Source organism: Mycteria americana, chromosome 4 (assembly GCF_035582795.1).
Source record: "Mycteria americana isolate JAX WOST 10 ecotype Jacksonville Zoo and Gardens chromosome 4, USCA_MyAme_1.0, whole genome shotgun sequence".
NCBI lineage: Eukaryota > Metazoa > Chordata > Aves > Ciconiiformes > Ciconiidae > Mycteria > Mycteria americana.
The window spans coordinates 30,227,889-30,240,021 of record NC_134368.1 but is presented as its reverse complement, the minus strand read 5'-3'; the positions used below and the strand labels follow the sequence as shown (position 1 = coordinate 30,240,021).

Here is a 12,133-nt window from a genome sequence, read left to right as displayed (position 1 = left end):
AATTTTCTAACTAGAGGAAGCATCATTACATTTCATAGTGCTTGGGGCAAATTAAGGTTCTGTAAGCATTAGATCACATTAACTCTGGAATATCCTAACTCTTCTTGATCGAACTTTTCAACTGTAATGTTCTTTTTTCTTTTTTTTTTTTTTTTTTTTTTTTGGAATGAAAGTGATATGAGACAAGTTTTCTGAATTAACAAAATGGTAAACAAAACTATAGATACAGTGTGTTGCTACAAAGCAAAATATCTGACACCTTCTTAGATCATTAGCAGGGCTTTTAGAATCATTGCTAGAACAGTGGCATTTGAACAAATATGATAATGGAGAATAGTTTAAATAATCCTGTTCTATATGGATGGATGTTAGTGGGGATTCCATCCTTCACCACTGAGGTTTTGCAATACTTTTTGATGTTTTTTCTAATAATTTCGTATCTTTGAACATGAGCAGTCAGAGATTTGGAATAGAATGTATTTGGTATCTGTTTCTGTAAATAGTTAAAAGGGAGTTTCTGGAAAATTACTTGCTCTATTAATTTCACAGAACCATTGAGGCTGGAAGGTTATCTAGTCCAGCCTCCTGCTAAAAGCAGATCATCACTGAATTCAGACCAATTTGCTCCAGCTTTGTCCAGCTGGACCTTGAAAACCCCCATGTACATTGATACTGCAGCCTCTCTGGACAACCTTTTTCAGTGCTTGCTTATACTGTTGGTTTTTGGGTTTTTTTTTTTAATTGTTTTTCTTCCACTGTGTATCCAGTCAGAACCTTCCTAGTTTAAGAATATGATTGTTGTCTCTTGCCTCCCTGCTGTCAACCTCAGTAAGGAGCCTGGCTTCATCTTCTTGATAACTTCCCCATAATGCTGAAAGGCTACTATTATATCCCCAACCTGTCAGTCCCCAGCCTGCAGTGTTGCTGGGATTTAGTCAGTCCCAGATGCAGGACTTTCTTTGTCTCTGGATTTCATGAATTTCCTCTCAGCATATTCCTCCAATCTGTCTAGATCCTTCTGAATGGCATCCCTGCCCTTGAATGTATTGATTGCACTGTCCTTTAGCGTTGTCTGCAAAATTGGTGCATTTTTGTCTCTTCCAAGTTATTGGGGAAAAAACAATTAAACAAGATAGGTCCCAGGCTGAAGAATTCCACCTGTAACTCGTGTCCAAGTAGGATGCAAACAACTAGCCGCTACCCTTTAAGCCCAGTGATGCTGTGAGTTTTTCATGCATCTAGTAGTTCATCTGACACCATTACATCTCAACTTGAATGCAGGATTGCTATGGGGAACCTCTCATCCACAGATTTAGTAGCTACAGGGCAGAAGGCAATCAGGCTGCTTAATCAGTTTCCCCTTGCAGTGGAACAGAAGCATGCTACAATGGAATGCAGAGGTCCTAGAAGCCAAATTAACTGGTTTTAGGAAGATTATCTTGGATATAAGAAAACTGAGCTGTATAGAGTGAAGAACAGGCTCCTGTGCTACATCTGCTTCTTATTATACTAGCTGAAAGACTGATTGCTCTTGTTAATATCGTGCTGTCCTAAAGACCATGCGTAGCTATTGGTAGTTGCTTTGTGTTAGAGAAGTTATCAGGGATCTTTTTTTTTTTTTTTTTTTTTTTTAATACTCTTCTAGAAATTTTTAGGAACTGATTTACAGGTATTTTAGCTTGAATATTAATGATGTTTTCATTACTCTGCCTTATAAGGTTTCAGTAGAGAAATCAAAATAATACTTGGGAAGGAGATAACAGATATGAAATCAGAGGTAAAAAGAAAAAAATACTTTTCAAAATAAATTGAGCAAAAGACTTATTTAATTTTTAGGAGATCAGTGTTTGAATGAATTGCCATTTAATACATTCACAATTCTGATTGGTGTGCAGTTTTTCTTTCCTAGGGATGGTAGACGATTCTAAAAGGCATAGAATTGTAAACATAAGAGTAGACTAGATAGTTCTCTTAAATAACTAAAAAATATGAAGTGATATATTAGTAGAGCCAAAGGAGAAGATATTTGGAAGCAATTCAGGTAATTTTCTAAATAAATTTTCTAAAATAAGAACTATTCATTTCATATACAACTGTAATTAGTCTGCATGTGAAACACAGATTTTTGGGATTGCCATCATAAAATACAGCAATCCAAACAACTCTTGAAAAAGAGAAGGCATTGATCTGCATAGGTAGATGAGTTTCTCTTAGTTTGCACTTTTAAAAAATAGATTGCATTATTTTTGTGTGAAAAGCACTGTCACTGTTTTAAGTCCCTTATTAAAGAAATACATGTTTTCTAAATCTCTGATTTTTCTGTCTTTAACAGGGAGTGTCTTGGGCAGCATGAGGTGAGTCATCGAAACTGCCTTTTTAAGTGGAATATGAAGTATATCTCACTTTGTCAGTCTGCAAAAAAAAAAAAGTATTAAAGAGAAATACTATATGGCTTTTTTATATTTTAAAATCAATGAAGTACCTTATCACAAGGGCTTACATATCAGAAGGTATTTCAGTTCCTTTTTTGAAGAATATATAACTTTTTGACTTTTTAGAATTCTTGGACAGAAATTTAAACTCATGATTTATGAAGCTATTTGTGTATTCTTGCAGTTGTTTAAATAGTGTAAATTTTTTGCGGGGTCTTTTTTCATTATATACTTCTGGGTTTTTTTTTCCTCATTCTATAGTTGTTATTCTCTCCCTGTCACATGCTTTCCTCAGTTCTTCTAGAAACTGCTGTGTTTATTTTAAAAGGATAAGGAACATAGTGTCATACAGGGAAAATCCTCATGTGACTTGGATCTAAGCATGCATGGATGAAATCAGACAATATAGTGGAAACTTTAGTGTTACTTATTAGCTTTTTGGTGTGCAGCCTTCTCCAGTTTTGGATGAAGTCATTGTCTATTTTGGCTTACATGAGAAGAAAATCTAATTGATGCTTGAAGCTAAATAACTATTATCATTACTCATAGTAATTTCGAAAAGTCATGAAATTTAAGATCAACTCATTTTTCTTGATTTTTAAATGATGATTGCTAAACTAATCTTTAAAAAAAAATATTGCTATTATAGCTTTGTCTGGGAATATCTCTACTAGTAAGTTTGGCATAAATTCACTAGCGAAGTGCAGCTAACAATACTATAACAAACCTAGTTTCATTTTAAGCTAGAAAAAAATTCTAGAAAACTGTGAACACTTAAACATATTTGAAGACACACCGCCCCCCCCCCCCCCCCCCCTTTTTTTTATTTCTTTGACCTTCTTTAATAATCTTTTGGTATGTGTTGTGATGGTGGCTTGATTATGTGGTGGCAACATCTACAAATGTTGTTAACGAAGTTTATATATCCTCAGTCTGTTTGTGCATCACATCTGTTAACCCAACCAAGCTGTGAATACAGCTTCCATAGAGCTACTTTGCAGCTTGTCGGTTGCTAAAGAAAAATGTGCTGTGAAAATGGATGAAAACAACAACTGTGCCTATTTGTTTGTTGTTGAAACAGCTGCGTTTTGTTTTTGCTTTCCACAGTAAAACTTGCAGGTGTATCAGCCAATGTTTTATCGAGTCAGTGACATGTTTTGTGATAGGACATACCGAATCTCACCCTAACTTTCATGAATTTATGTACAAACAAAATATAAGCTGTGGTTAGTTGACTCAATGTATAACTTGCTCTAGACAATGTTACTGGTTTTGGGTACTGTTCAGATGTACATGTTTCTGAAGTTTATGTCCCTCCCTATAACAGAGGGCAGTATGGCTCTTCTTATTAGAGAAAATGCTTCCAATTACTACATATTTATAACTACTTATTTCAGAATAATTAAAAAAAAAATCCCTTCTCTGTTGCATACTAGTTGTAGCAGAATCAGTCAATGGCTTTGGGTCATGTTCTCTTTATGGGTTAGTATAGAAAATGAGGAAAAATCCCAAGGAGTCTATACCTAACTTTAATTATTTACATTTATTGATGCTATATGATATTCTAGAGTAAACGTTCCTTCTCTCAGCCAGCAGAGTGCAGTGCTTCCTTCCTGCTGAAGTTCAGCAGTTTCTGGAGTGGAATGAAGTGTCCTAATCTTTGAGATTTTGATAGTAGTCAAGGACAAGAAAGATTTGTTAATATGTGTGTGTGAGGGGATGTTTACAGTGTATTTTATGTGCATTGTACATTTTTATGTTGTTCTGAGATCTCTAAAAAGAAAAAAACCCACCATGTGATGTCTGTTCAGTGTTTTACAGCCACATTGGCTCTTAACAAGTAATCTAACCTCAAACTAATTTACTTTTGTTAACAAGAGAAAACAATTGTATGTATTTATGAATGCTTCCCTACTGTAGTAGTTTCCAGCCGCTGAGGGGACTTGCACTGGGAAATATGAACTTTTCACAGGTGATGAAAGTAGCAATTTTCTCAAGCAAAGTTTTGCTGTGAAGAGGGGCTCATTGCTGTACTGTGTTACTACTTATGTTGGGCTGTTGTTATACCTCCTATAATGCAGGAGATATTAAAGAAACAAACTCGAATGCAATGAGTTATACAGACCTCTTGTATTTTACCGGGATGCCTGCAGACAATGAGTAGAAGAGAGAATGAAAGCAAACAGCTTAGGAGTTGTATAAGAAGCAAATCTACTCTCTTTACATTTTTACTTGGACAGTAACTTTAATTTGTGTAGGTATTGGGAGTTGGTTGTTTTGTTGGGTGTTTTTTTGTTGTTTGTTTGTTTTTTTTTAATTTCACTTTGGCATTTAGTTTAAAAGTATTTTTAAGGGATTGATTTAGTTCGAGCTCATACATGTCTTGCAATATTTAGAAAAAGCAATTTATCACTTGAAACAACAGGCTTAAAACTACTTTTCAGATGATGTAACTGTATAAAATCTGTATTCAGTGGAAGCATGATTCTACATGAAGTTTAACCTAAAATAAGGTTTCTTTTAGCTACAGTGTGCAGCTGCCTTTGAAATAATTTTACTGTGTAAGTTTTGGATGTTTTTATGTATATTTAGAAAAATTAATAACTTTTCATTCTTCAATTTGTAGGTGCTTAAAAGTAGCTCTCAATTTTGTTCCAGGCTGTAGGTCAGAAAAATCACCTATCATCAACAGTTGCTGCCATTCTAAAATTAAAACTTGATGTTTTACTTTTTCTTTGAACTGCTATAAGCATTGGCATTTCATAGCAGTAGCAAACATGTGCTCTTTTAAAATCAAATTATGAGAGCTAATGTTTATATTCAAAGTCTGTTTTTATAGGAAAACATTAATTAAAGCCCATACAAGGTAAATGAGGACAAACAAGGAAATCTTAACTGGATATGGTATTAATTTATCTGCTGTATTTAATTCTCTTGTAGTTGCTTCATTTCATTAAATGTTCTAGGGGAAGGGAAACGTTCTGTTTTTGTTTCTGTGATGAGTATTTTGAATATCCTGTAATATCAGTCTTGCTGTTCTCAGGCAGATAGAACTATCTTTCTTCTTCTTGGTTTTTTTTGTTTAGTTTTGTTGGGGTTTTTTGGGTTGGGGTTTCTTTTGGGTTTTTTTGGGTTTTTTTAGGAATTTAATGCTATATTTTATTATTTGAAGGGGTTTTTTTTTTTTTAGTTGTGGTTCATTTTTATAGGAGGAAGACCATTACTCTGCCTCTAGGTAAAGTTTTATGTCAAACTTGATGAGAGTCATCTTTACGGCTAAATACCTTATGAATGTTTCCAAAATTTCCCTGCCCTATTGTACTTGATTTTTATTTTCATATTCCAAGTGATGTATCTGTTAGTTGCTTTTATGTGTTTGGGAGTTGTGCTGGAAAGCTTCTGAAAGTTTTCTTCTCCTTTTTTCCTTGCCTTCCTTTCCTTATCCTGTGGAAGACCTGTGGTCTGAAAATGATGCCTCCTTATTTTCTTTCTTTTTCCATTCAGCTTTCATGAACACTTCTGGTTTTCATCTGTGTTCTTTATTCTTCAGCTCATCAGCCTCCTGGAGTTTGTGGCGGCTTTGATATTCGTCTTTGTAGCAAGAGTAGTGACCTCCATTTAGCCATTTCAGAAATGCATTCTAGCTATAGAAAGTAAAACTTTTCTCTACTTTGTCCTTTCGATTTATTACTAATATCCACAACAGATTGACTTGTCAAGAAATGTGAACAAAATTTGGTTTGTAGGTTTGAATTAGTTGAAATTCTTTTGGGTTTGGCTACAATGTCAATTGATTCCAGAAGACTCTCTTATCTTTTATTGGACTCAAGACTTAGGAAAGTCAGTGAGTGGGGCAAGCTGAAGCTATGCTGGATGCAGCCAGAGGGCTGGGATGTTCTCTGCAGTTGGCTGTCTGAAAGCTGCTACTGTTGTCTACTGATTTGTGTGCTTCCCTGCCCCTGGCTTCATTCAACATTGCATTTCATCTGGTGTACTTGAGGGATGCTACCAGAAGGGGTACTCCACTTCTGCCTATGTACTTCTGCTAATTCTCTTTAACAGGAGATAGTGGCTGTGTCCGTATCTGCTGGAAGACTAACTCTTCATAAAAGAAGGCTCATCAGCATATTGAACTGTGCAGCCATAGAGCTGATCTGCTATTACTGCCCTGATCTGCTGTAACTGTCTGAGCCACAGCAGAACTAGTAGTCATGAAAAATTGAGTGGCAATGGGGGAGCAAGGAAAGGTAAAGGAGTGGGCAGTGGCAGATCTTAATGTTTAGTGCACCTTTTCATTCGTTTTTTTACCTTCCAGCATCCTTTGACTACTTATGTTGCTACTGAAAGGAAGCTGTGACTCTGAGTAAGGAGGAGGATGAGAAGCGACAGGATATTAGGAACGATAAAAGCTTTGGTAATTGGTGTGTGTTCACTGGGTATAGCACTATTCTCTGCTTCAGACCCTCTTTTTATTAGGCCTGTTGCTGGCTTTTGCTCCTTTCGTCGACAGAAACACAAGCCATCAGAGACTGAGTTGTAGGATGTTTGCAGCGGGGAGTATGAACCAAGCATTCAGACTACTTGCTATGGTTGTGTTAGTGCTTTAGCCAGCGTAACGAGCTTCAGCTCTGGCACAGGGATGGGAAAGTAGTTGGGTATAATAGCCTCGAGGTTTTCTCCTGTGTATTCCATGCTTGATGTTCAGCCTGCCATGCAGACTCCTCCTGTTCACAGAGTCTCTGTGGGTCAGGATGAGAAGAGGGGGAGTTCAGAAGTCTCGTGAATGAATTGCATTTTGCAATGACTTGATGTGGAGTACAGGCTTTTTTTGGGTGAAGCCCAGAAAACTTTTCTATAAGCAAGTGGATTCAAATCCTACTTTGTGAATTTTTGCTTTAGGATTGAGGGAAATCAACATGGACAGTGCTGAAGGGAGAATGTCCCTCGCTCAGCCCTGTGGGGGACCATCCTCTCTCCCCTCGTTTCAGTTCCAGTGCTCACCTGGTTGTATGGTCAATCAACTTGCAAACGTAGCAAAAGACAGGGAACTTTTTTCCTATTAATTCCTTTTCTTCCATTTTGGTTAGTTGAATTGTCTTGCTCTAAAGACAGAGTGTGGTAGGACTTGTTCAAAGTAAGTGGTACGAGTGTGCAATTAGGACTGTAGAGTTGGAAGAGAGAAAAGGAAGGGGTACAGTGCAAAGCTGTTCAGTCAACTTAAGCCATAACACAAAATCACACCCTTAGTCTAGTCAAAGTGAGTTATGTCACATTAGCCTATTGTGTAATAACATCACAAATAGTTTCTGTTTTTCTCTGTGAAATGATCATGATATTAAGAAAAAAAATCAATTGTTTTGACAGCATCACAGAAACTAATTTTTTCCATGTGAATATTATGTAATAGTTGGAAAATGGGAACAGTGAGTTTCCTCTAATATTTGTGATATGGAGGGACTTGTACTATTCAACTTTAGGAAAGTAACCTAGTTAACCAAGTTAGGAGTTTACGCTCCATTTCAGTACCAATGAAGATTAAAGGCTTCTAAATAGATGTTCTGAATAGTACTACAAAGCTTTGTTAACTGGAGTATTAACCTCAAATTAGAAAGTACAAATATATTGTAAGACATTAAAATCCTAGTCCTGTCATAGAGCCATTTCTTCTCTCCCTTCCCACCCCTGAGAGCTATATTTGGTATAGTCAGTATTTGGTTTTTAGAATTTCTGGCTGTTTGTAGAATTGTAAAATGTTTTGGGCTTATGATGACCATAACACAGTTAGCCCTGTGGAAGTGAACTGTAACTGTCTTCTGCAATAACTGTAAAGCAGTTTAGGAACCTTTAATGGAAGGCACGAGTGTAATTTGGAAAGAAGGAATAAATCACACTAAAAGATTTGAGAATGTAATAGTCTGTTTAAAAAAAAACCCAAGGAAATTATGTTGCGAAAGTTAGACAGCTTGTTTCATTAATAAAGCAGGCTTTTTTACCTGGTGATTACACAAATGTGTGTGCTTATGTTGGGATAGGAACCTAAAGTCTATTAAAAAAAGGTCAAATAGACATTGCACTGGTTTTCTTCTTTTAACAAAGATACTCAAGAATGAAAATTTCTCTGTAATGATACTGTGCCTCTGTGTGTGTGTGTATGTATATATGTATCACACACAGCACATGTGTGTGCTGTGTGTATATATACACTACCTATATATATTTTTTTATTTATTTTTAACTTTTAGATTAGTCCATTGCCATGTCACTCTGCAAATCCATACTCATGTAAAAGATTTTGTGGGCGGCTTCTTGATTGTCAGAATCACACCTGTATGAAAGAATGTCATCACGTTACTAAATTGAACAGTAGTGCAGATGGAAAGAAGGTAGGTTGATTTCCTTTAAGCTTTTGGTTTTGTGTATTTTATACATTGTCTTCTGTTTTAACTGGAAAATAAAGAATTGGCAGCTGGAAGGCACAGGATCTATTCCAGATTCCACTGGGAGACTTGCATGTGTTCTGTTCCCATTGAAGCTGTGACATTTAGCTAATCTATACTTCTTTAGACTATAAAACTGAGACAATATTATAAATTTTGCAAATGCTACACTTTTTTGTTTTATGTTAACATACATTACTTTGTTTTCATCAAAACCTTATTTAATGCTCTTGACAAGTCTCTTCTAAAGTCAGTTTTTGTAACTGTCAAGATCCAGTGAACTACTGATAATCCCTATATACAAATGCACTTGCAATCTACTGGGGAAACTGTTTATTGAGGAGAGCTGTAAATGGCTTGAGGAGGGTAGCAAACCTTTAGGAGAGAGCACTGGAAATGTTGCAGAATAGGTGAAGACTTCTTAAAGTACTGGGTGATATATTCATGTTTATCAGTGTCTACTAGAAACTGTCATTTATGCAATTAAGACACTCTAGGTGTTAGTTGCTGAAGATAATATGAAACAAAAATAAAAGTAAGTACAAAGCTGAAAATTGTTCTAGTTTTGAGCAGTCAGAAGCACATAGCTTGTGGTTTGAGAGAGTCACAATTTGGAGGAAAACAGCTTTTTAAGTTTTTAAAGCATTACTTTAGAAAAAGTTGCAACATGGTCTCTCTTGGGCATTTAGAAGACTGAGCAAGCATTCAGTTGGGTACAAAACGTAAATGTTATCTCTTAACTTACTGTTGTATTTTAACTTAAATAGGATGATTTCCCTGTGGATTCCAATCCTAGAAGTGGTGTTGTCATCTAATAACTGTATATATTGCAGTTACTGCATTATTCTATTAATGATTGTGGAACTTTTGTCTGAGGAGTATGAGCTGTCAGTGCAACTTGTGGAACAGTAACCTGCAGCAACAGAGTGACATCAGTAAATACTGAGTGACAGTTGTTTAAGCATCTCCAGTTATGACTATAAGAGGCTGTTTGCCTACTCCTTCAGTTAAACCAATCAAAATGTGAATGGGTCAGATTATTCCGAGCTCCATTTTGAATGAGACAATACATTCTCAGAAAACGAGAGTCTATGTGCATGTGAAGTATGGGTAAATATTATTGCTCAATTTTCTTTGAATTTTTATGAACTCAAGTTGGTTTTGACCTTTAGAGCTTTTGTTCTCTTGTTTTGATAGACTAAATTGTAAGTGTAGTCAGAAAAGGGCTGATTAAATTTCTTGCTTATATGTCTGAGTAGTGATTTTTCTGTCTGGAATTCAGGTTTTTTTCTGCATGTTGCGTTAGAAAATATTGCAGAAAGGCCAGCTGTTTGCTTTTACCTACTGTTAAATTTTATATCACAGTTTTCTAAACACTTTCAGTTGCTGTTGTCCTTCTTAGATGTGCATTTTGGGGGGTTAGGTTTTGTAAACGATCGTTGTACAAAGGTTCCTTTTTAAACTTCAGCAAAAATTATTCAACTGTAGAAGCAAAGAAAAGGGGTCTGGAAGAAAATGGGGGGAAACTGTATTAAAAACTTAAATTCTTATGCCCTTATTTTGAACAGCATAAAGTGAAATGTTGGCATGGAATTAGTCCTTTTGGGGAAGCATTGTGTAGCTTCATTCTTGGATAAATTTGCTTTACTTTGACTGACTTCGGTGAAACTGAGCATTTGAACGTGATGGGCCTTAAATACTGTGCTGTGTAGGTTCAGTTGATAAATCATGTCTATCTGTGTGTATTTGATTGCAGACTGAGGTTCTGGATGAGTTATTAAGATAAGAATATGAATAGAAATGGAGCTTAATTTACTGTGCTGATGTTCATCACATTGTGCTGACGTTGATCGCATCACCTGGAATGAGAATGACACCACAGCTCTTGTAGACTTTGTGTAGTACATGGAGCGGAAGCAATGCCTTAGCAGCTCCTAGCATATACCTAAGCTAATACTTTTTGGAAAATTATAGAAGCTATCGTACACGTATGGAAATGGAATGACTTAAAGTTTGCTTCTTAAAATCAAGCAAACAAAACTCCCCACCTCTGTATTACAGAGCAGTATGTCATGACTAAAGTATTACAATAACATGGTGGGTGGGAAAAGTTAGTTCTGAATATGAAATTACTTCTTTTTCTAACAGTTTTCCATAGAAAATTAACAGGCTTAATGGCAATTTTCCAAAGCAGTAATATTAAGAGGTCCTTTTACGCCCAGGAAGCAAAATAGAACTCTGTCTCTTTGACTGACTAACACTGGCATTTCTGCTTTTCTTTTAAAAGCATATTTTAATAATTATTTTTGCTTGAGGGATATATTACTGAATAGCTGGATTCCCTTAGCAAAAACACCCCAACTCTTTCTTCTATGTAAAAGCTTGTTAATGGCATCTAACAAACACGTTTGGCACTTTCTTTAGTACTTTGTTTTTATTTTGTTAGGCAGGTCTAGAATGTTCGCGGTGTGAAGAGGAGTGTACCAAGCCCCGGCCCTCTGGCTGTCCTCACCGATGCATTTTGCCCTGTCATCCTGGGGATTGCCCATCGTGTCTCCAGATGCTTAAAATAAAGTGTCACTGCAAACTATCAATACTGTATATTGAATGCTTGTAAGTGTCAGAACTGAACCAAACTTTTCATTTGAATGCTACTAGCTGGAAACCATTTGAAATGTCTGGGGATGGGAGCTACTCTTATGGCAAGTTATAAAATTTCTCTTGAAGGTTATAATTTGTAATATAATGGGCTTTTTGCCAGTGTTTTATTTGGTATTACTGCTGAAATTATTATAAATGCATGGAGTCTCGTGAGCAGAACTGTTTTTTACAATGTTTTTATAATACAGTAATATTTTGAATTATGCAAATATATAGTAACCTACATAATGTTTGCTCTATGTGTGTTTTTTTTGCAGTATGTAAAGCAGAATTTTATACCAAGAATTAGAATTAATGTAGTGTAAAAGGTCTTTACAACTAGTATCCTTCAAAACTCTAGCTGTTTTAATTGGAAAACTTCTAGTGATCATTTTGTACTCCTTTTTAATTGTTTGCGTGTGTGTGAATAGAAGGTAAGCTAGGCTTTACTAAATATAAGATGAGACTTGTGGATTTAAGCATTATCTTCTGTGTATTGCTCTGAAAACATTCATCCCATGCATGTATGTTCTTTCATGCGCATTTTCTTTAAAGTACCTCAAATCCTCTAAATGTATGTGGTTTTGTCTGTAAAATAGTGTAGTTTGTATTAGTCCCACAGGA

The 12,133-nt window shown here is 35.8% G+C and overlaps 1 protein-coding gene across 1 annotated transcript in view; it reads left to right on the top strand.

Annotated features, from left to right (window-relative positions):
• Nucleotides 1-12,133, top strand: part of NFXL1 (nuclear transcription factor, X-box binding like 1) — a 48,392-nt gene that overhangs the window by 17,731 nt on the left and 18,528 nt on the right. The window contains exons 15-17 of the mRNA XM_075500027.1: nucleotides 2,333-2,354; nucleotides 8,675-8,815; nucleotides 11,316-11,482. Coding sequence (XP_075356142.1) covers nucleotides 2,333-2,354; nucleotides 8,675-8,815; nucleotides 11,316-11,482 — 330 coding nt within the window. The remainder of the gene's footprint in view (nucleotides 1-2,332; nucleotides 2,355-8,674; nucleotides 8,816-11,315; nucleotides 11,483-12,133) is intronic.